The sequence below is a fragment of the Chanodichthys erythropterus genome, chromosome 21, assembly GCF_024489055.1.
Source record: "Chanodichthys erythropterus isolate Z2021 chromosome 21, ASM2448905v1, whole genome shotgun sequence".
NCBI lineage: Eukaryota > Metazoa > Chordata > Actinopteri > Cypriniformes > Xenocyprididae > Chanodichthys > Chanodichthys erythropterus.
The window spans coordinates 3,883,197-3,903,186 of NC_090241.1; the positions used below are offsets into that span (position 1 = coordinate 3,883,197).

General features: G+C 35.5%; 2 protein-coding genes across 4 annotated transcripts; both read right to left on the reverse strand.

Annotated features, from left to right (window-relative positions):
• Positions 1-2,680: 2,680 nt before the first annotated feature.
• On the reverse strand, positions 2,681-13,507 carry casp8 (caspase 8, apoptosis-related cysteine peptidase). Of its 2 annotated transcripts, none has more exons than XM_067373887.1 (10): positions 13,370-13,507; positions 10,616-10,917; positions 10,290-10,389; positions 9,944-10,082; positions 9,816-9,862; positions 8,224-8,251; positions 8,074-8,129; positions 5,713-5,842; positions 5,117-5,621; positions 2,681-3,234 (listed from the first exon to the last, which is right to left on the reverse strand). In XM_067373887.1, exons 1-10 carry the CDS (start codon positions 13,388-13,390, stop codon positions 3,105-3,107), a joined length of 1,458 nt encoding a protein of 485 aa, XP_067229988.1. In that variant the 5' UTR covers positions 13,391-13,507; the 3' UTR covers positions 2,681-3,104. The 2 variants fall into 2 exon arrangements, with proteins under 2 accessions (XP_067229988.1, XP_067229987.1); XM_067373886.1 differs by having other exon boundaries at positions 10,616-10,920.
• A 244-nt stretch (positions 13,508-13,751) lies between these two features.
• On the reverse strand, positions 13,752-19,916 carry catip (ciliogenesis associated TTC17 interacting protein). Of its 2 annotated transcripts, none has more exons than XM_067372985.1 (10): positions 19,760-19,916; positions 19,525-19,593; positions 18,992-19,177; positions 16,015-16,070; positions 15,763-15,849; positions 15,460-15,627; positions 15,238-15,362; positions 14,973-15,049; positions 14,146-14,234; positions 13,752-14,070 (listed from the first exon to the last, which is right to left on the reverse strand). In XM_067372985.1, the coding sequence occupies exons 2-10, from the start codon at positions 19,589-19,591 to the stop codon at positions 13,909-13,911; spliced, it is 1,017 nt and encodes a 338-aa protein (XP_067229086.1). In that variant the 5' UTR covers positions 19,592-19,593; positions 19,760-19,916; the 3' UTR covers positions 13,752-13,908. The 2 variants fall into 2 exon arrangements, with proteins under 2 accessions (XP_067229086.1, XP_067229085.1); XM_067372984.1 differs by having other exon boundaries at positions 19,525-19,620.
• Positions 19,917-19,990: the final 74 nt, after the last annotated feature.

Sequence of the window (19,990 nt, forward strand, 5' to 3'; positions counted from 1 at the left end):
TGATTTTTTAACTTTGACCATGCAAATTGGAAGTCCTGAGGGTAATTTTTGAACTTTCAGGGTCACATGAGCACTGTGACAGCATCCACATACCAGCTCATCTCTAATCTTCCTGTGCAAATGAAAAGCAACAAGTTTCTAGAACCAAAAAGAATCAAGAATCAAAATAACAAAAGAATAAACATAGTATATTTTATAAAATAGAAAACACACACACACACACACACATTTCAAAAAGTAAAAAAACATTCACTCTGGAAAGGAGTTAACAGTCTATATGCTGTGACACAGAGGCTCATCTGGTCTGACTCCATGATATTCCATGTTTATTCTTTTGTTATTTTGATCTGACTGTTTCTAGAAACTTGTTGCTTCTCATTTGCACAGGAAGATTAAAGATGAGCCGGAATGCAGATGCTGTCACACCGCTCATGTGACCCCGAAAGTTCATAAATCACCATCAGGACTTCAAATATGGTGTCAAAGTTCAAAAATCATAGGTCCATAGGTCAACCATCATTTAAATTCCATAACCTCAAGGTCATGGGGTTTATACAGTGGTCAGCTATGGGGGGATGGGGAAATTTTTGGGTGGTCCCATGGGGGAGGGGTACAGGTCATATGTCATAGGTCAAAGTCATAATTTTTTGTCATATGCTGTAGTATAATTACTACTAGAAGTTACTGATTAGCTAATAGTGAGCTACAACATTCAACTGAACACTATTAGGCTACTTACTAATTCATTAATCAGAGTTTCCTGTTAGTTAATAGTAGTTAATAATGCATTACTTGTTTGTTCCTGTGTAGTTATTCATTAAAGAAGGATCAATATTCTAAAGTGTTAGCCTGAAGAGAAACATATTGGCCTATAATAAACTAAAGAGCGATAATCTTATCATTAAAGACCATCTAATTAGAATATTCTGGAACTGGAATAAGATTGTGTAACTTATTTTTATTACAAAAAGATTTGTTTTATTATTTATATCCATTTTCATATTAAAACATTTTTACATTTTTATTTGAACTTTTTCATGGACCCCAGTTTGAGTCCTTGGTCAAGGGTATGAGTACACATATGGGGTGCAAATGCACATTTGCTGAGGTGCAGGACTGGACTACAGGGGCAAAAACTCAGCCCTGGACAAATCCAGTTCATCCAATTGTTTTCACAAAGCTTGTTGCTTTTGCTTTTCCATCTCACTCATAATGTCTAGAAATGACTGCATTATTCAAATAAAAGTGAGAATGAGAGTGCTCTACTACAAAGAAAATGCCATTTTGCATTATCAGGTAAACATGAAACCCAAAATTATAACTAGATAGTAAAATGGTATTGCAAAACAACTAATAAATAATAAAATGCTCAGTAACACTTTAGAATAAGGTCACATTTGTTAAATTTAGTTAATGCATAAACTAACATGAACTAACAATGAACAATACATTTGTTACAGCATTTATTAACCCTTGTTAATGATAGTTAAATAAAAATGTAAATGTTCACAGTGCATTGACAAATGTGAACAGATACAACTTTTGATCTATAATATGTAGGCAATTAGTAAATGTTGAGATTAACATTAACCAAGATTAATAAATGCTGTAGAAGTTCATTCTTAGTTCATGTTAACTTGTACTAACGTTAAACAAAACCTTACTTTAAAGCGACCAAATGCATTTATGTGTATAGCACCAAAAGTATTTAAAGTCTTTATACATTAACAATACTCTAATGTCATTGAAATAGTCCCAATATCCTAATTTAGATGAAATATCTCAACAAAACATTTGAAAAATTAGTTCACCCAAAAAAGAAAATTCTGTCATTAATTACTCTCTCATGTCGTTCCAAACACATAAGACCTTCATTCATCTTTAGAACACAAATTAAGATATTTTTATGAAGTCCGAGAGCTTTCTGTCCCTCATCCCTCCTTCTGTCCTATGTCAGAACGCCGACTCATTATTGACCGGCTCCTGAGCCAGTATTCTGACGTTGAACCTGGAAACCTATTTTAGAAATAGAGTGACACTTGCTTAAGATGTACACTGTATCGTAGGAGTGTGAAGTCGAGATGTTTTGAAAAGATGTGAAAGTAATGACAGAAGATCTTGGCGTTAATGTTCCATTGTCACCTTTTTGTTTTTGATTATTATTTCATTCAAAATCAAGTTTTTAATAAGGAGCATATATTTATAAACATACACTAAAAAATGCTGGGTTAAAACAACCCAAACGCTGGGTTTGTCCATTTTCAACCCAACTTGGGTTGTTTTTAACCCAGCATTTTTTAGAGTGATATCCTGCAAACAAAGTGGCTTATTTCCTTATATTGGAAAATTTGTGCACCAAATATAGGATGTTGTCTATGGCAAAGATAACTTGTATTTTAAGGAATAGATATAAGATCTTTTGGGGATAGTTTGGGACCTTTAAAAAAAGTATATTAATATATAATAAGTTATATAAAGTTTTTTTGGTGTTCTTGTACACATCTAATTTAAAAGAAAGAACATGTATGCAGTTAAAATGTAATAACAATAATAATGGGGGAAAATCATCTGAAGTCTATAGTACATAACAGGGTCAGTTTTCTGTTTTATGATGCAAAACATTATACTTACATAAGAATTTGCAGGGGAAATTAAATTAAAAAAATGACACTTAAGAATATTTAATTTTTTCATTGTTTTATTTACATCAGATGTATCAATGTAAAGTTCTTTAACAACTTCAAACCCTCTGGGTTTCTGTTAATCCAGAAACATCAAAAGATCTGTAACAGAATTCAAAACTAAATCATTTAGACTGCTGATATTGGCATCACAATTAACATTATAGTTTTAAAAATATTTGTGCCCAGTATAAATGTTTTATTACTCCTAAATGGCATAGTTTAAACAAGATCATAGAACTCTGTAAAGTTTAATTAATTGTTTTCTTTAACAATTAAGACCGAAACTCACAGAGACAGCGAGATCAATATGAATCTATAGTACCAAAGATGGTCCCTGAAAGATTAATATAGAGACTGAGTAACGGAATAACGGACTCTTGTCCAGCGTGAATCCAGTCATACAGAAGTCAATCAAAAGCTTCAGTCCATGGGAAGAACCAGCTTCTTGGTGAGGGTATATCGAGGTTCAGGCATCTGCTTGTGGCCTTTCAAAACTCTGGTGCTCACTGCACGGTTTACTTTTGTGAGGATGGATAATATATCCTCATTTCTATCAGAAAAAAGCAGACAAGCAGACTTTATTATGTATCCATCTAAATAAATCCATGAATATTCAACATGAGCATTTTCTCCAAGGAGGTGAGGGAGGCAGTGTCTCTTTAAAGACATTCAAATAAGAAAGTATTTGACAAAAAAAAGTGATCAAACATTGTAGACCAACATTTTTCTAAAGTAACACATGACACCAATAGAGTAAGAACACCAATGGATTAAGGTGTAACTCTTTTTGCCTGTGGGGTATTTTGGGGTAAACATAAGACAGAAAAGGGGCACAGTGTTTAGGGGGGCGTCTGGCAGATGAACATACTCTTCCAATTATTATAGTTAATAAAGTTTTAAATATGGATATTTTTCTTACAAAAACTCATCGCTTCGCTTCAGAAGGCCTTTATTAACCCCCTGGAGCCGTATGGATTACTTTTATGATGGATGAATGCACTTTGTTGGGCTTCAAATCTGGCTTGAGGGTGAGTAAATCATGGGATAATTTTCATTTTTGGGTGAACTAAACCTGGCTGGAGTTAAGTCAGGCCCTGTTTCCACCTGGTATTAAAGGGATAGTTCACACAAAAATGAAAATAATGTCATTAATTACTCATCCTCATGTCGTTCATCTTCAGAACACAAATTAAGATATTTTGATTAATTCTGATGGCTCAGTGAGGCCTGCATTCACAGCAATGGTACTTAATGGTAGATCCATAAAGGTACTAAAAACATATTTAAATCAGTTCATGTGAGTTTGGTGGTTCTATCTTAATATTATAAAGCGACAAGAATACTTCTTGTGCGCCAAAAAAACAAAATAACGACTTTTCAGCAATATAGTTTCAGTGATTTACAAAGTTTTATTATTAATCAAAATAGTGATTCATAAATATGTGGCGTTGAGAAATAATTCATAAATATGTGGTATTGTAAAACCCCAGGTGGTGGAGAGTTGCATCAAATTATAACATGAACTAGCCTAACATGCCTTCTTAAAAAAAATGTCAAATGATCTATTATATTAAGATAATTAATTATTGACACCCAGAAATGAGGGTCTGGGGGGTCCTCACTCTGTCATTTACTGTTTTATGGGAGATTTTTTCCGCATGTTGATTGCACAACATAACTTTCAAGTAATATTAATAGTTTAAAAAAACTGCTTCTGTTTATTTTTTCTGCAACAACATCAATCTTATTCTTATAATGCACTCATAGAAAAGGTGTATTCATTGTCAGTCATTGTACACTTCCATTCAGTTTGGGGTCGGTCATGAATGCTCACCAATGCTGCATTTATTCAATGAAAAAAACAGTAATATTGTGAAATATTACTGCGATTCAAAATAACAACTAAAAAGGAAGCAAATTTTTTAAAGTTACATTTTCAACAGCCATTACTCCAGTTTAATCCAAACATTCTAATATGCTGATTTGGTGCTCAAGAAATATTTCCTGTTTTTATCAATGTTGAAAACAGCTGTGCTGCTTAATATTTTTGTGGAAACCGTGATACATTTCTTAAGGATTTTAAATAAAAAGTTAAAAAAGACAGAATCTATTTGATATATAGAAATCTTTTGTAACATACATTATAACATGTCTTTACTGTCTCTTTTGTGTAATTTAATATGTCCTGGCTGAATAAACATATTAATTTCTTTAAAAACAAAACTGACCCCAAATTTTTCAATGGAGGTGTATGTATGAATAGGCTTTCTTAATCTTCATTAATGGGTCAAACTGGTGGACTGAAATGGGCTGACTGGTGGAAACTAAAGACTGCAAAGTAAACATCACAGATCTGGAACATGAATTTATACAAACCCAACAAAGGCACATCTGAGAATTCCAATGAATATTTTTCAGTGTTTTTAACTCACCTGGGGCAGGATGACTCCAGCTGTTTACAGAGCTCCTGGATATAGATAGACCCCTCTCTAATGTGGCGAAAGGACTGGTAATGCTCTACTGTGGCCATACCGATTAGGAAATCAGCTTTTATAGGAACACTGCGCAATGCAGGATTATAAGCATCTTCCTCAAATGTTCCTTCTTCTGTATCGTTCCCTTGTCCATCTGCTGCCAATACACCGTTCTGGGCCTCTCTTCCTTGGCAGGCTTGAATGAAGAAAAGCTTGGGCTTGCTTGCTAGCGTGTGACATTCAGCGAAAGGCAGTGTGAGTTCATGGATTTCAACCGGTTTACCATCTACGCCCAACACAGCGCCTTTCTCTCCATGCGAGAGGACACAGCAGACAAAAGCGCCCATTCGAGTATGATCCTTTGTTGCAAAATTCTTTATCACATCTTGTATATCTGAGGCTGTCAGATCATTCAGCACCTCAACTATAAAATGCATTCTCTGAAACAGTCGGGAAAGAGCATCTACAGAGACAGAGAGAGAAAGATCATTTAGTCACAATTTTAAGGAAGACATATGAGATTTTTTTTTTTAAAAAGTCAATACCCAAAATACCTTTGTCCTTTTCAGTGCCTTTTCGGTTGAGAAATGGGGTCATTTCTTCAAAGTTGTAGTTGTTGATGATTAGACAGTGTCCGAGAGGCCGTTGAGTCAGGCTGTAATATTCTGTATCTGACTGTGGAATCTGATGAATGCAAAGCAAATCACATTAAAATTACATTTTTTATTTTTATATCATTTCACAAATAGCCAGTACACAACATAAATACATTTAATTAATAGAAAATAGTTGTAAAATCATATATTTGTCACAGCGGTGGCACTATGGAAATTAAAAACAGCCATTTGTGATTAGAGTAAGCGCCTTGATGAAAAAGTTCTAATCTGTCAGCTGCGGGACTAATGGGTTCAATTAAAGCATTAGTTCACTTCAGAATTAAAATTTCCTGATAATTTACTCACCCCCATGTCATCCAAGATGTTTATGTCTTTTTTTCTTCAGTCGAAAAGAAATGAAGGTTTCTGAGGAAAACATTCCAGGATTTTTCTCCATATAGTGGACTTCATTGGGGTTCAACGGGTTGAAGGTCCAAATGTCAGTTTCAGTGCAGCTTCAAAGAGCTCTACATGATCCCAGACGAGGAATAAGAGTCTTAACTAGCGAAAGTGCAAAGATTAAGTTAAATGCCCTTTACAAAAAAAGTTAAAACAATGATGCTGGACGATTTTGAAGATGGAAGAGAAAATGTTTCACCCTACTGTGGTACTTCTGCCTACGTAACGCGTGACCTTTCCAATGTGATTACGTAATGCACATCGCAGGGCAATGCAAGATGAGCATTTGAGGTTAAAAAGTATATTATTATTTTTTTTAGATCGATCTGACTGATCATTTCTCTAGATAAGACCCACTCCTCGTCTGGGATCATGTAGAGCTCTTTGAAGCTGCACTGAAACTGACATTTGGACCTTCAACCCGTTGAACCCCAGTGAAGTCCACTATATGGAGAAAAATCCTGGAATGTTTTCCTCAAAATCCTTCATTTCTTTTCAACTGAAGAAAGAAAGGCATGAACATCTTGGATGACATGGGGGTGAGTATATTATCAGGACATTTTCATTCTGAAGTGAACTAATCCTTTAAAATAGTCGAAAATAATGACCCTGATCCATAAACTAATCAAATGATGTGAAATCCTGGATGTGTACCGATTCATCAACCCTCTAATAATCTATTACCTTTTGAAAACAGTGTTTCAAACCCACCCACACAACTTTTTGTTCATTTTCAGTTCAATTTGAATGAAGCGCTCTTCACCAGGGTCCAGAAGAATCCAGAAGTGTTGCCTGATGAGCATTTGTTTGTAATTTTCACAGGAGTGTGAAACTATAGAACTGTAAGCCACATCTATAGCAATGGTGCATCGAATAGTTTATCATTCAACTATAATTTAAAGACCCCTTGCGGTGAAAATCAAGTTGTTCATATGTCTATTTGGTGTTTTTAATATGCTTTAAGACAAACCATGTGCAAATTCATAAGTCGACACCATTGCTGAGTATTTTCTCCTTAAAACTACAGTGGTTTGAAATCGCCAGTGTTTCTTACATCACAAACTACCTTGTAACCAATCACGTCAAAGTGCAGGCGGGCTTTAGCATATAATTACTATGCTGCGATTGCAAAGCAGGGGAGTCTCAAGAGAAGCCAGGTTATCCTGGTATATTTTCCTGTTGATATGAAAAATCGGGTATATTTAGCAATATAGAGGGTAAATTAGGTATATGATGTATATTACGATTTTATGATGAACTATATGCCTTCCTCCACTGATGCTCTAGTTGTTCAAATCATTTCTAAAGATACTGATTGTTAGAAGGCAGCTGTCTGACTCTGAGATGAAGAATGGGAACATGGTTTGTGTAACATTAGCAACACATTATTTGCTGTTTGATAACATAGTCAAGCAAACGCTAATCATATTATTTACCATTATGTGTCCGCATTACCATTCTGATGTATCAACATGAATGCAAGCTTGTATAATTCACTCTTCCACTTCTTCTTCTGAATCAGTTTCTGGTTCAAACATACAGGCCTCTGGCAGAATCAAACCATTATTTCCACTTGCCACTGTGCAGTGTTTACTACAGTAAAGTTGACCAAGTGGATCTCTGAGCTGGTGTGAGTGAGTGGAGGCGGGGCTAATTTGCATATTCATGGTTCTGCGTATACTAATTGAAGCAAGGGTGTAGAGTTACATTATATTTAAAGGCATGAATCATTTTTTTCACTGGAAAAAAATGTGTAAATATTTCATTTTGGTGAGTTTTAAGGGATAAAATTATTGACTACAGGGGGACTTTAAACAATGAAACATTTATGGAATAAAAAGTAATCAAACTTTTTTTTACCATGAGTACAGGGCGTGAATCGGTGTCAAGCGAGGCAACAGAAGAGCCTCTCCTCCCTAAGAAAAAGTGTATAAGGTGAAAGATAGATACATTTAGAAAGACCATTCATGTTGTGTATAATGCTGTGTTAAGATGTGTATAACAACTTACGTTCATCTCCTCTCTCTATTTCCATCTGCTGTGTTGGTGGCAAGATGTGGAGGGAAGAGAAACATTATATTGCATTAAATTGCAGTGCATTTATCATTGCACTCTGTATTGGAATGTGACTACAACTATTATTAACTTATTTTCAAAAGCTCTTCATTTCAAGAATGTTAATTTATGTGAAAATATTCACTGTAAATATAAGCTGTAGATGTGTGGTTCTCAACAAAAAAAAAAGAAGGATTGCCATTCTATTGGGATACAGTCATGGACAGCAGGGTAAAAAAACAACACTAAATGTACTGTATATAATTAAATGCAACTGCGTTTACAGCAGTTATGATAGCAAAACAAAAAGGATGACTAAACGTAAAAGGGACAAAACAACGCTTAACATATAAAGGCCTGTATCCAATCAAACTCAAAATTTTGGCTCAAATTCATCTGACATTTGGTTGAAGCACCAAATTCAGCATATATTGACAGGTTTTGTGACATTCCGCATCCTTTAAAATCATCGAAACTAAGCAAGGCAATGAAATATGATTCATTAAAACAAGTTCACATTCAACAAGGATAAACATGGTTTTCTGGGGAGAATGAACAATTCAAAAAACATTTAACCACTAATAAATCAATTAATACAATTAAATATTTGACATTAAAGAATTTTTTTTTTTACTAATAATATGGTACTCTGTTGGCTCGCCAATTCTGGTTAGCCAATTGAATTAAATTCTGGTTGAGAAACACTGCTTTAGATTTTGTGGGTGTAAATGTTTTCACACTTTTTTTAAGATTACCCAGAACAGTGGTGATTAATGTTAATTTAATGTTAATAAAATTCCAAGTTATTAATTTCATTTCATGTCTCAGAATGTGTATTTCTGGTTTGTAATTTCACCACTGTAACACCATAAAATATTACTTAAGTCGAAAGCACTGCTGCTCTTTTAAAAATCGAATTCCGGGAGATAAAATCTGTGTTTTTGGTGGGGTTCCCCTGGTACAATTCGCATTCCAGGGTCTAAATATGATGTTATTTGGGGTCGCTTCAACCCACGGATATTAAAAACAACCTGCGGCAAAAGTAAAAGTAGCCCAATTCTGTGGGAAAACCGCAGACTTGGCAACACTGCAAGTCTGGCCTCCCTTGGTATATCAACCAACATTAGTTTGAACTGCTACCACTGAAAATGTACCAACTACCCTAATTTTGGAGAGTACAGATATTGAATATTTGATCAGCAACAAATTTACAAAGCTATCATTTGAAACGCAGCTACAAATTAAAAATGAAGGGAGACCCCACACCTAAACTGGATAAAAGCTACAGCAATCAGTTTCTTTTAACACAGACATGTCAAAGGACAGAAGGGTGGATTTTTACTTCAAGTGACAAGCCAGGAGAGAGAAATTATATTTATATCGTCTTGCTGTATCTTTAAATATTCTGAAAAAATGTACAAATTAACCATTTTTTTTATAGCAGATAAGCAAAATAAATAAATAAAAATCTGCAAAAATCCTGAGAATGATTTGTGTTATACTATGTGAAAACTGTGCATCTTAAGACACAGATTTGGCTTACTTACAATGGGTAAAGGCGGTTGAAACACTTCCTGTAGAGGGAGTCTGCCTCCTATTAAACAAAATGAAAAAAAGCTGTTGCATATGTTTGAATAAATGAGAATTGTATAATTCATTTGATTTCATCAGTAACCTCTGTATTTATTCCTGAACTCCTCTATCCTGTAGGCCAGCTGTTTGTCACATTTCTCTAGAACACTGTAAAGTTCATCTAGGTTGTCTTCCCCAAGCTTCTGTTGCTTTTCCATCTCAATTGCAACATCTAGAAATGACTGTACAATTCAAATCAAATAACAGGTTAAATTTCAACCCATAATTACAACTACAAATAGTAGACAACCATTTTTAATGAAACAAAATGGAAAATCATTTACAAAGCTAGTTTTTGCAGTCAAAGTTCTTTATCAGTAATTGCATATTCCACTTTCACAATAATTATAAAACTGCATTATAATTTCAGTGCTAAAAATAAAACTCACAGCAGATGGTGCTAATTTTGCCCTTGGAAGCTCCAAAAGGAACTTTACTGAGCGAAGGTTTTCTTCCGTCATGTCCTCAGATAGTTTAAATAGCATTTTTCTGATAAGAAGAGAGAGTAAAACAAAACAAGACTCACATTGTGACGTCAAATACTGACAGTAGAGTAAGAACAAGCAGCATTTTCTAACAAAACTATTTGATAATGATAGCGTTCTTCTATGGATCTTGTTTAGCACGTCAGTGTGCTTATCTTTATCAGACAATCACTTTGAGGGGATTTCTGTAGTAATCTACATTTACGGTTCATTAGGAATTTCCTTCATACCTGTAGGTGGAGACACCTTTACTAGGATCGTCACGCTCTGGCAGCTCTCTTTCCACTTCCTCTTTGGTTGTCCCCAGGATGGAAAGCAAGTCAAGGCGCCTAATTGTGATCAGAAGCTCAGGGACGAGTAGCCCATCATCGAGCAGTGTTTGCTCATCCAGTCGCAGGAACAGATCTTTGGCATCTATCACCGTCTCCAAACGCTTCTTGGGAATCAGGTCCATGCACAGAAACTTCAGCTGGGCCACATCACTACTCGTCAGATCCTCGTCAATCTTGTGTAACGTCTTAGGATCCATATTCTGCTGCATAATGTAAAACAGGAAGTCAATGTAATAAAGGAAAAAAACATTTTAAACAACTTAAGAAAGCCCATACTTGTGAAAGGACTACCATAGACATTGAGGGGGATTGAGGGGGATAAATCCTCCCCAATAATTATAAGTGACCAAATTGTCCCCCCAAATATTTTATATTCTTGATGCTGCTCTGCTGCATTACACACTGCTCTATTTATCATAAGGATGACAAAAAAAAGCTTTAAAAGTTACATTTTTAGGCTGATCTGTCTCAGCGGTCTAACAGCGCTCGTCAATGTCAAAATGATCGAGATGACCAATCAAATCAAAGAAGGCGGGGCTTACTGTTCACAGAAGATGAGTGTGAAATTCGAATTCCAACGTAACGCTTTGCTTTTTTTGTTTAAACAAAATGTTATATTTGGGTTTACTAAGATTCCCTCAAATATAATGAAAGAATACTATATCATAAATTTAAATTTTATATTTATATAAGTACAGTAAAACCCAACCTTTGGTTCTTAAAAAAGAAAATCATATATAGAGAGACATATATATCAATATATTTTTCATTCACATAATAAGAAAGCTATTAAAACTGTTTTTATATGTCCTTTAAAATATTTACATGTTTAGCCTACCCTACTCTTTGATGGTTCTTCTATATGTATTACTGCAGTTTTTACTGTACATTGACTTTGTTTGAAGTATAATAAAATAATTTTTTTAAAGTTTTAACAGTGAATTAAAAATTGTAATCCAGTGATGCCAATTGCTCATCTTTTTAATGATTTTTTGCAGTTTTTAATTGAAAATATGATAGTATTTACATGAATCATTTAATTAAAAACTGAATGTGACAGAAAAGTAACGCTTTAGGTTTTTGACATATTAGACTATGAATAAGAGCGACTGTGTGCATATTTTTTTTTTAAGCTACATTCCGTATTTTTTTGGTTAAAAATTATCCAAAATCAATTTGAGCAAGTACATAACCAGCCAGTGTTCACAACTATCTTCTTACTTTTGCCCGATTCACAACGGTAAGCTTGTAATAATCTTTTATAATTCAAATATTTCCGTGGGAAATTCGAGCATGCCGTTCGTCTTCGCATCGTTACGTCACGTCTGTTTACATGAAGAATGAGTCCCAGCTAGTAGGCTATATGGCATGTGCGGATGCTGCAGGTAGTACATCATTTATTAACAGCAGCTGCAATAATTAAACTTATTTTGATGGCGAATTGTATGTTAAGACAAATTAACGTTAAAGATTAGACTGTACAGAACTGTACAGGTAACGCTAATACACACTAAATAGCTACATGTAGTCAAGCAATGCTGATGTTGTTAACATTAAAAATTTGAGAACAAAGTACAACAAAAATTACTTTGCATGGTTTGATGTGATATGAGATAAGCGGTAATTAGATTAAATCACCATTGGTAGCGCGTTTTATTGTAATGCTTTTTTTGCCCTCAGTTGGACAGAACAAAAGTTGCAAATTTGTTACTTGTTCAGACGACATTATCTGGAGTAAAAAACAGGAGTCGTGTCGATGCACAACCCACATAAAGATGATAATTCCACAAATAACTGCAATTGCAGGTTTCAAACAGAGATGGCGACAAAGAGGCAAAACTTACGGACTACAGCTTTAAATAAAGTATTATTTGCAAATTGTTTTTAAATTGATTATTTCACAACTACACAACTTCCTTATACACTTAAATCCATTAAAATTATTTTATTATTTAATAAACCCTCAAGACAATGTCTAAATGTTCAAGTCATCGTCACGGCCTTGCATTGTGAACTGATACTCTGATACACCACAAGTTCAGAAACATGTCACAACTTGCCCAACCCAACATTTATGAAAATTGCCCTTGTCCTTCTGAGAATTAGGTGTTAAGAACCTTCATGATGTAGTTTAACGTATTTCAAGAGTATTTTTCTTGAGATAATTTTAGTTTGGAAAACAGAATTCACAAATACTAACATTTAACAAGTTTTGAACTATACTCGTATCATACAAAACCACTGCTAGAGAAAACACAAATTTGTGTAATAAGACTTTGTTTCAAAAGCCTATTGATATATACCTTTATGACAATATACCCTTCGGAAAACTAACCTCGCTCAGGTTAAGTGTGAATTTTTGGCGATTTTAGATGACGTATTTAAAATCACCTGACAGTTTTGTGGTGTGATAAAATGTTTTAAACAGTGTAGCACGACTTGTTTAATATTTAAACAAACTTTTAGATCAACTCTACACTTCTGCCACTGCTTGTAATTTACTGTCAACTACCCAAAAACATTTTGTTCGAGTCAACGACATCAAACGAGCCCCAAAGACATCAAACGAGCCCCAAAACAAGTGAAGACAAACACATTCATGAAAGTTCACTCGAACCAACAATCAACGAAAATGCTCAAAACTCCTCTTACCTTTACATTTACAGCATCCATCTGAAATAAAATCAACGCAAACACCCGTAGAAACAAAATCAAGTGAGTCTGATCGACATGCTAATGCTAACGACGTTTACATTACTTTCAGTTTCAACCTCAGCTTTTTCAGCAGGAAGTGACATGTACTGCTCACAGAAGTGTTATAATTGTGGGGAATACCTTTGAGTCATGGAATTCTCAAGAAATCTAGTTTACAGACAGCTTGGCTTGAGGAAAGTTCATATTTAATGTGCATCAGTATAAATAATATTTATTTTTACATGCTAGAATGTTTACTGTTTTTAATTATTTTTGGGCAAACATTATGTGCAATATTTCTTTATCACTGCACTGCCAATCTATTGTGTCTCTCACATTCAGTATATGGTCATCCATATGAAGCAAATACTATTACAAAAACAGAGCATAAAGTCAATATACCAAGGCACTATTAGAAGAAAACCTTTATTTTCCATCTCTGCTACATCACACACTTTGTTAGTGTTTATTATTGCTATGGAAGGTTTTGGGAGTCATTATGGGATTTTCCCTGAGGCAAAGGGTGCAAAAAAGTCACGAGCAAAGGAGAAGACATCTTGAGGTTTCCTCAACAGCAGGAACTGCAGGAAGTCCGCCATTAAAGCCTTTAGCTCAGGGTGTTGTCTGATATAGGAGGAGTAGTCCGCTTTGAGTTCCTCCTGTGTCATAAGTGAAAATGAGTCACAAATTTGTTTAGAAGTGACCATTATTTTACATTGTACTTTGTGTTAAACCTTTCTGTCAAGAAATTTTGAGTAAAGCTCCATGTCTTCCTCCCAGATGAGTGGCTTCTTCTCAAACACAGGAATGTTGTTTTTTTCCACTGAAAAAAAAGCAAACCTTTTGCTTAATTCATATTTTTTGACTTTAAAGATTAAAGGGTTAGTTGAAAATGAAAATAATGTAATTTATTACTCACCCTCATGTCGTCCATACCCATAAAACCTTCATTAATCTTCAGAACACAAATTAAGATATTTTTTGGCTCAGTGAGGCCTCCATAGCCAGCAATGACATTTCCTCTCTCAAGATCCATAAAGGTACTAAAAACATATTTAAATCAGTTCATGCGAGTTCAGTAGTTCTACCTTAATATTATAAAGCGACGAGAATATTTTTGTGCGCCAAAAAAACGAAATAATGACTTTTCAACAATATAGTGATGGGCCGATTTCAAAACGCTGCTTCGGAGCTTTACGAATCGAATCCGTGACTCCAAATTCGTTATTTTGTTTTTCAACTGTTTGGTGCCCATTGAAGTCTGCTATAAGGAGAATAATCCTGGAATGTTTTCATCAAAAACTTTAATTTTCTTTTCGACCGAAGAAAGAAAGACATGTACATCTTGGATGACATGGGGGTGAGTAAATTATCAGGAAAATTTAATTTGAAAGTGAACTAATCCTTTAATTTGTGTTCTGAAGATGAACGAAGGTCTTATGGGTGTGGAACGGCATAAGGGTGAGTAATACATGACATTATTTCATTTTCGGGTGAACTAACCCTTTAATTCTGATCACAAAGGAGCAGAATGCAAAGTGATAAAGTCAAGTATTCAAACCTCCATCGAGCAAGAAAGGCAAATGCAGTAGCTTCATAATTGCAGGCGAGCCCAACTGCACTCTGCTTGCCAGATGCCTAAGTGTAAAATATTTTAGGAAAGTTAATGTTCAAACCTCTGCATCTCTTTAAAACTCCATCTGTAGGTGCTGAAAATGCTTTGAGTTTGTAAACAACCATATATGGCAGCTTTGGTTTTGTTTGAAAGATGCTAATCAACAGCTACCACCCACTTATGAGAAACAGATGAGAAGAGAGTATTCTACCCATCAGGCATGAAGTAGCAATGCCAAGTTGCTGAGGAGTCCTTTGCAGAGGAGACAGTCCTTTCAATCCCAAAGATATCGACTGACTTTTCCCCAATCATCTGCGTCTTCCACCCAAGTGCCCTCTGAAGCAAACAAATGCAAGAATGATAATCAGCAAGACATAATAATCAATTGGCCTATAAATAAGATCCTGTAATAGGCTCCCTGGCCTGGACTTACATAACCTGATTTAGAAAGCACTGTATTTGCATCAAATGAAAGGAATGTCATATTTTCTGGAACAGTCTTGTGCCGAGCCAGAATGCGCAGGATCAGGAAGTTGGATGCCTCAGACACAAATCCTTTTAGAGAACTTAATGGAAATGTGTGGGTTTGTGTCTTCACTCCCTAAAGAATGAGATAAAAGATGAGAATTTATATTACTGACACAAACTGTCTATTTTAAATGTTTTTTGGGGGTTTTTTTGCACAAATTTAAGTAAATATACCGTGTATTCAACATATGTTGTACAGCACACTCACCTCTTTCTCTGAGATGATCCTGTTTACCACTAGTTGATCATCCTGTCTAACAATATGTACCTTCCGGTCCACCGTCTGCTTTTCCAGCTGGAATGTTTACAACACCTCAGATTTGGGTGGCTTTACATTGCGATTTAGATTATTACATTTATTATTTATAAAACATTAAACTGAGTCTGTTGGTTAACAAGTACTAAATGAACCAGAACCTACTCTATGGTTTCATAAACTTTATGTTGATAGAAAAGATACCTTTACATATTCGTGATGATTCTCTTCCAGTATCTCAAGCTTTTTGGATATGTAGGCTGGCAACAACACAAGGGCACAAACATTAAGGGTTAGTTCACTTTAAAATGAAAATTAGATTTATTCACCCTCAAGCCATTCTAGGTGTATATGACTTTCTTCTTTCTGATGAACACAATCAGAGTTATATCAATAAATAGCCTGATGCATCCAAGCTTTATAATGGCAGTTAACGGGACCAATGACTATAAGCTGAAGAAAGTGCATCCCACACGGCTCCGTCAGTTAGGCTTTTTCCATAAGTTGAATATGGAAGGCGTAGGATGTAGCGTAAATGTTTTGAACTGTGAGAGTTTTACACTTTCTTTGTAAGTTAAAAGGGCCACTGAAGTGTCTTGGAATGCGCAGCACTATTCAATGTGATGACGTAATTTCAACTGAAACAGGAAGACAGGGCAATATATCGAACAGCCCCACCTCTTTTTTTAAATAAGCGTTTTTTAATGTTACAGCTCGGCCAGAGCCGTTAGACTCAGTAAAGACCTCAGTTTCCTTCTAATCTCTAACCGTTTCTCCTCATAATGTCCTTTATATCAGTGTTTCCCAAACTTCTGGGGACCCACATTTTAAATTCGATAAATCCTTGTGACCCAATTACATTAGGCCCATATAGTTCATATATCACAAAGAGAATTTATGCATTAACAAAATATGTATGACCATTTTTAAGGTCAGTTAAGCTTCCACTTAACTATTTAAAAGAGATACAGATATTTGACAAAGCACAATTATTTTTATTTACCTGTTGTTGACAATAAGTAAAATGCAGAGGTGAAATGAGAAAGGAAGAGTTGACAGGGCATCTCATTGTTTTCATATTCTCATCATTACAGTGTCAAGCTGGCCTCCCTCGGGGACGGTATTTTGGCTGTTGGCAGTGTTAGCCTGGTCTTTAGCTGTTTTTTTCTTCTTAATTAGCCAAGCATCCATTTTTATGGCTGGTTGCCGAGTGCAGAGCGCAACTAAAGAAGGGGAAAAAAACAAACAAACGACGAGCTCCCTCGTGCGGCTAATTGGTGAACTACACATAAAGTGGGCGAGAGCCGTGAGGGAACGGCGCGAGGCCGGTGGCGCGAGTGTTAATGAGCTTCACCTGTGAGGCGCACCGGCCTTGAGTCCCTCACGGAGGAACTCCGGGAGCATAAAAGGAGGAGCGACTACCGTGAAGGACGATAAAGGACCAGGCCTGGACTTTACGTTATGTTTTATTATGTTTGTGTGGCCGGCAGACGTCCGCGTGGGTCTGCCGGCATTACTTTCGTTTTGTTCTTGTTTATTTTGGTATTAAAGTTATGTTGAACGTTCGTTCACTTGTGGGTCGGGACCCCGCCTTTGGGAATGACTGCTTTATATCACTTATATACAGCATTCTGAGCAGAATTCAAATGGGTCTCGTGTCTTTTTTTTTTTTTTTTTTTTTTTTTTTTTTTTTTGGGTCTCGTGTCTTTGAACCGGAGCTGCTTGCGTTGCGGCGGTTCATTCGAGTCAAAGGAAAGCATATTTGCACTGTCTGAATCGTTCCCTATTCTCTATACAGTGCACTATGTGCCATTCACCATGTAGAAACTAGTAAATGTGTGAACAAATGACCGATTTCAGTGTAAGAGGAGGCGGGACTTCAGATTCTAGAGAGTATTTGATTGGACCGAAGATTTGACAAGAAACTAAAGTGTGATGTGATGTCATGAAAATCCGTGATCTATTTTAGCGGAAGTGAGAGACTAAGTTTTGAATGCTTGTATCTCCTAAATGCGAATTTTATCATTGTTTTGGAACACACCGACTTATTCATAACCTTAAGGCTAACATATTCATATTAAAAGTTAAAAAACTTAAAGGGTTAGTTCACCCAAATATGAAAATTCTGTCATTAATTACTAACTACCCTTATGTCATTCCACACCTGTAAAACCTTCATTAATCTTCAGAACACAAATTAAGATATTTTTGTTGAAATCCGATGGCTCAGTGAGGCCTGCATAGCCAGCAATGACATTTCCTCTCTCAAGATCCATTAATGTACTAAAAACATTTAAATCAGTTCATGTGAGAACATATTAATATTATAAAGCAACAAGACTATTTTTTGTGTGCCAAAAAAAAAAACAAAATAACGACTTATTTAGTGATGGCCGATTTCAAGCTTCAGGAAGCTTCGGAGCGTTATGAATCTTTTATGTCAAATCACCGTTTCGGAGCGCCAGAGTCACGTGATTTCAGCAGTTTGACACTCGATCCGTATCATGATTCGACGCGCTGATTCATTATGCTCCGAAGCTTCCTGAAGCAGTGTTTTGAAATCGGCCATCACTATATAAGTCATTTTTTTTTTTTTTTTTTGGCACACCAAAAATATTCGTGTCGCTTTATAATATTAATATTGAACCACTGTACTCATATGAACTGATTTAAATATATTTTTAGTACATTAATGGATCTTGAGAGAGGAAATGTCATTGCTGGCTATGGAGGCCTCACTGAGCCATCGGATATCAACAAAAATATCTTAATTTGTGTTCCGAAGATTAATGAAGGTCTTGCGGGTGTGGAACGACACAAGGGTGAGTAATTAATGACAGAATTTTCATTTTTGGCTAAAATAACCCTTTAACCCCCAGGAGCCGCGTGAAGTACGTTTATAATGGTTGGATGCACTTTCTTGAGCTTCATACTCATTGGTCCCGTTCACTGCCATTAAAGTTCGGATGAGTCAGGATATTATTAAAATAACTCCGATTGTGTTCATCAGAAGGAAGAAAATCATTTACACCTAGGATGGCTTGAGGTCATTTTCATTTTAAAGTGAACTAATCCTTTAAGTTTAACAAACCTTAAGAAAAGATTGAGAAAATGACACAATGTGTGTTCTCACTAACAAATAATAAAGAGTAGAAATAGTCATTATATAGTGTAATCACACCTTCAATGGATGTGCCACAAGGAATGTCATCAACTGCTCCATGACTGTTGGCATGGAGCAGATAGCAGAGCTCCTCGTTGTAGCTGGCCTTGGTGACGCTCACAGAGAAGTCTCCCAATTCCCTGCCCGAATCTGACACAGTCACAAGTGAATCCGCAAACAAACATTCGTCCAGATCCCTGGATCCTATGGGAAGTGTCAAAAGTCAATTGCAATCACTTACTGTTAGTCTTTTTATTGAAGATTCATTTATGGTGATCGCAGTTATGAGGATCTGAAAGGACTTGTGAAGAAACATTCAGTACAAAAGACATTTATGTAGATGTCAGTGCCTCATGCTTTATTACAATACTGGCATACATCTTGCAAAATTATCATAGAAAATCAGCTGTTCAGATTATACATAAAAAAGAAACAAATTTATGAACGTGAAGGGCCTTGATGCCATTAACAGATGGTCCCTGACCCTAAAATAGCATCAACTGTAGAAGTGACTGAACTTATTGAATCATAATCATGTTTAAATTACTTACCAGTGTTGTAAATAAACTCCACTGCGTTAACTGAAGCTTTCAGTTCTTCGGTTTCATTCTCCTCCATGTCTTGCAAAGTTCAGATAAAACCAGAGACTATCACAGATAGTCAAAATATTGATGAATTTTATATATTTATAAATATTGCCTACATACATATATATATATTTAATATCGACTTTTGAGATCGAAGAAGTGAAGAATTTTTAAACTATTCGCGTCTGTTTCTTTTTACCTTGATTGTTTTTTAACAGCTCAGAGCTTCAGCAGGTCAAACGAGCTACTTTGCTAATGCTATTAAAAGGCAGAATTAACGAAATCAACTACAAAATGACACATATGGCTTTAACACGACAATCCAGACTACTAACAACATCTATATTACGCCTTTAAACCGTTTTATTTAGGGTCCATTTGTGTTTTTCGTTCATGCCTCCAACTTATTAGCATCTTTGGTTTCCTTGGA

Excerpts from the sequence above, each read along its gene's own strand:
- casp8 (XM_067373886.1), bottom strand. The coding sequence starts at position 13,390 with ATGGATGCTGTAAATGTAAAG. Across the intron at positions 10,921-13,369 it reads TGGATGCTGTAAATGTAAAG|CAGAATATGGATCCTAAGAC; the intron begins GTAAGAGGAGTT and ends TACATTATGCAG. Across the intron at positions 10,083-10,289 it reads CAAAATTAGCACCATCTGCT|TCATTTCTAGATGTTGCAAT; the intron begins GTGAGTTTTATT and ends TGAATTGTACAG.
- catip (XM_067372985.1), bottom strand. The coding sequence starts at position 19,591 with ATGGAGGAGAATGAAACCGAAGAACTGAAAGCTTCAGTTAACGCAGTG. Across the intron at positions 15,628-15,762 it reads GGATCATCTCAGAGAAAGAG|GGAGTGAAGACACAAACCCA; the intron begins GTGAGTGTGCTG and ends CTCATTCTTTAG. Across the intron at positions 15,363-15,459 it reads TGCTTTCTAAATCAGGTTAT|AGGGCACTTGGGTGGAAGAC; the intron begins GTAAGTCCAGGC and ends TGTTTGCTTCAG.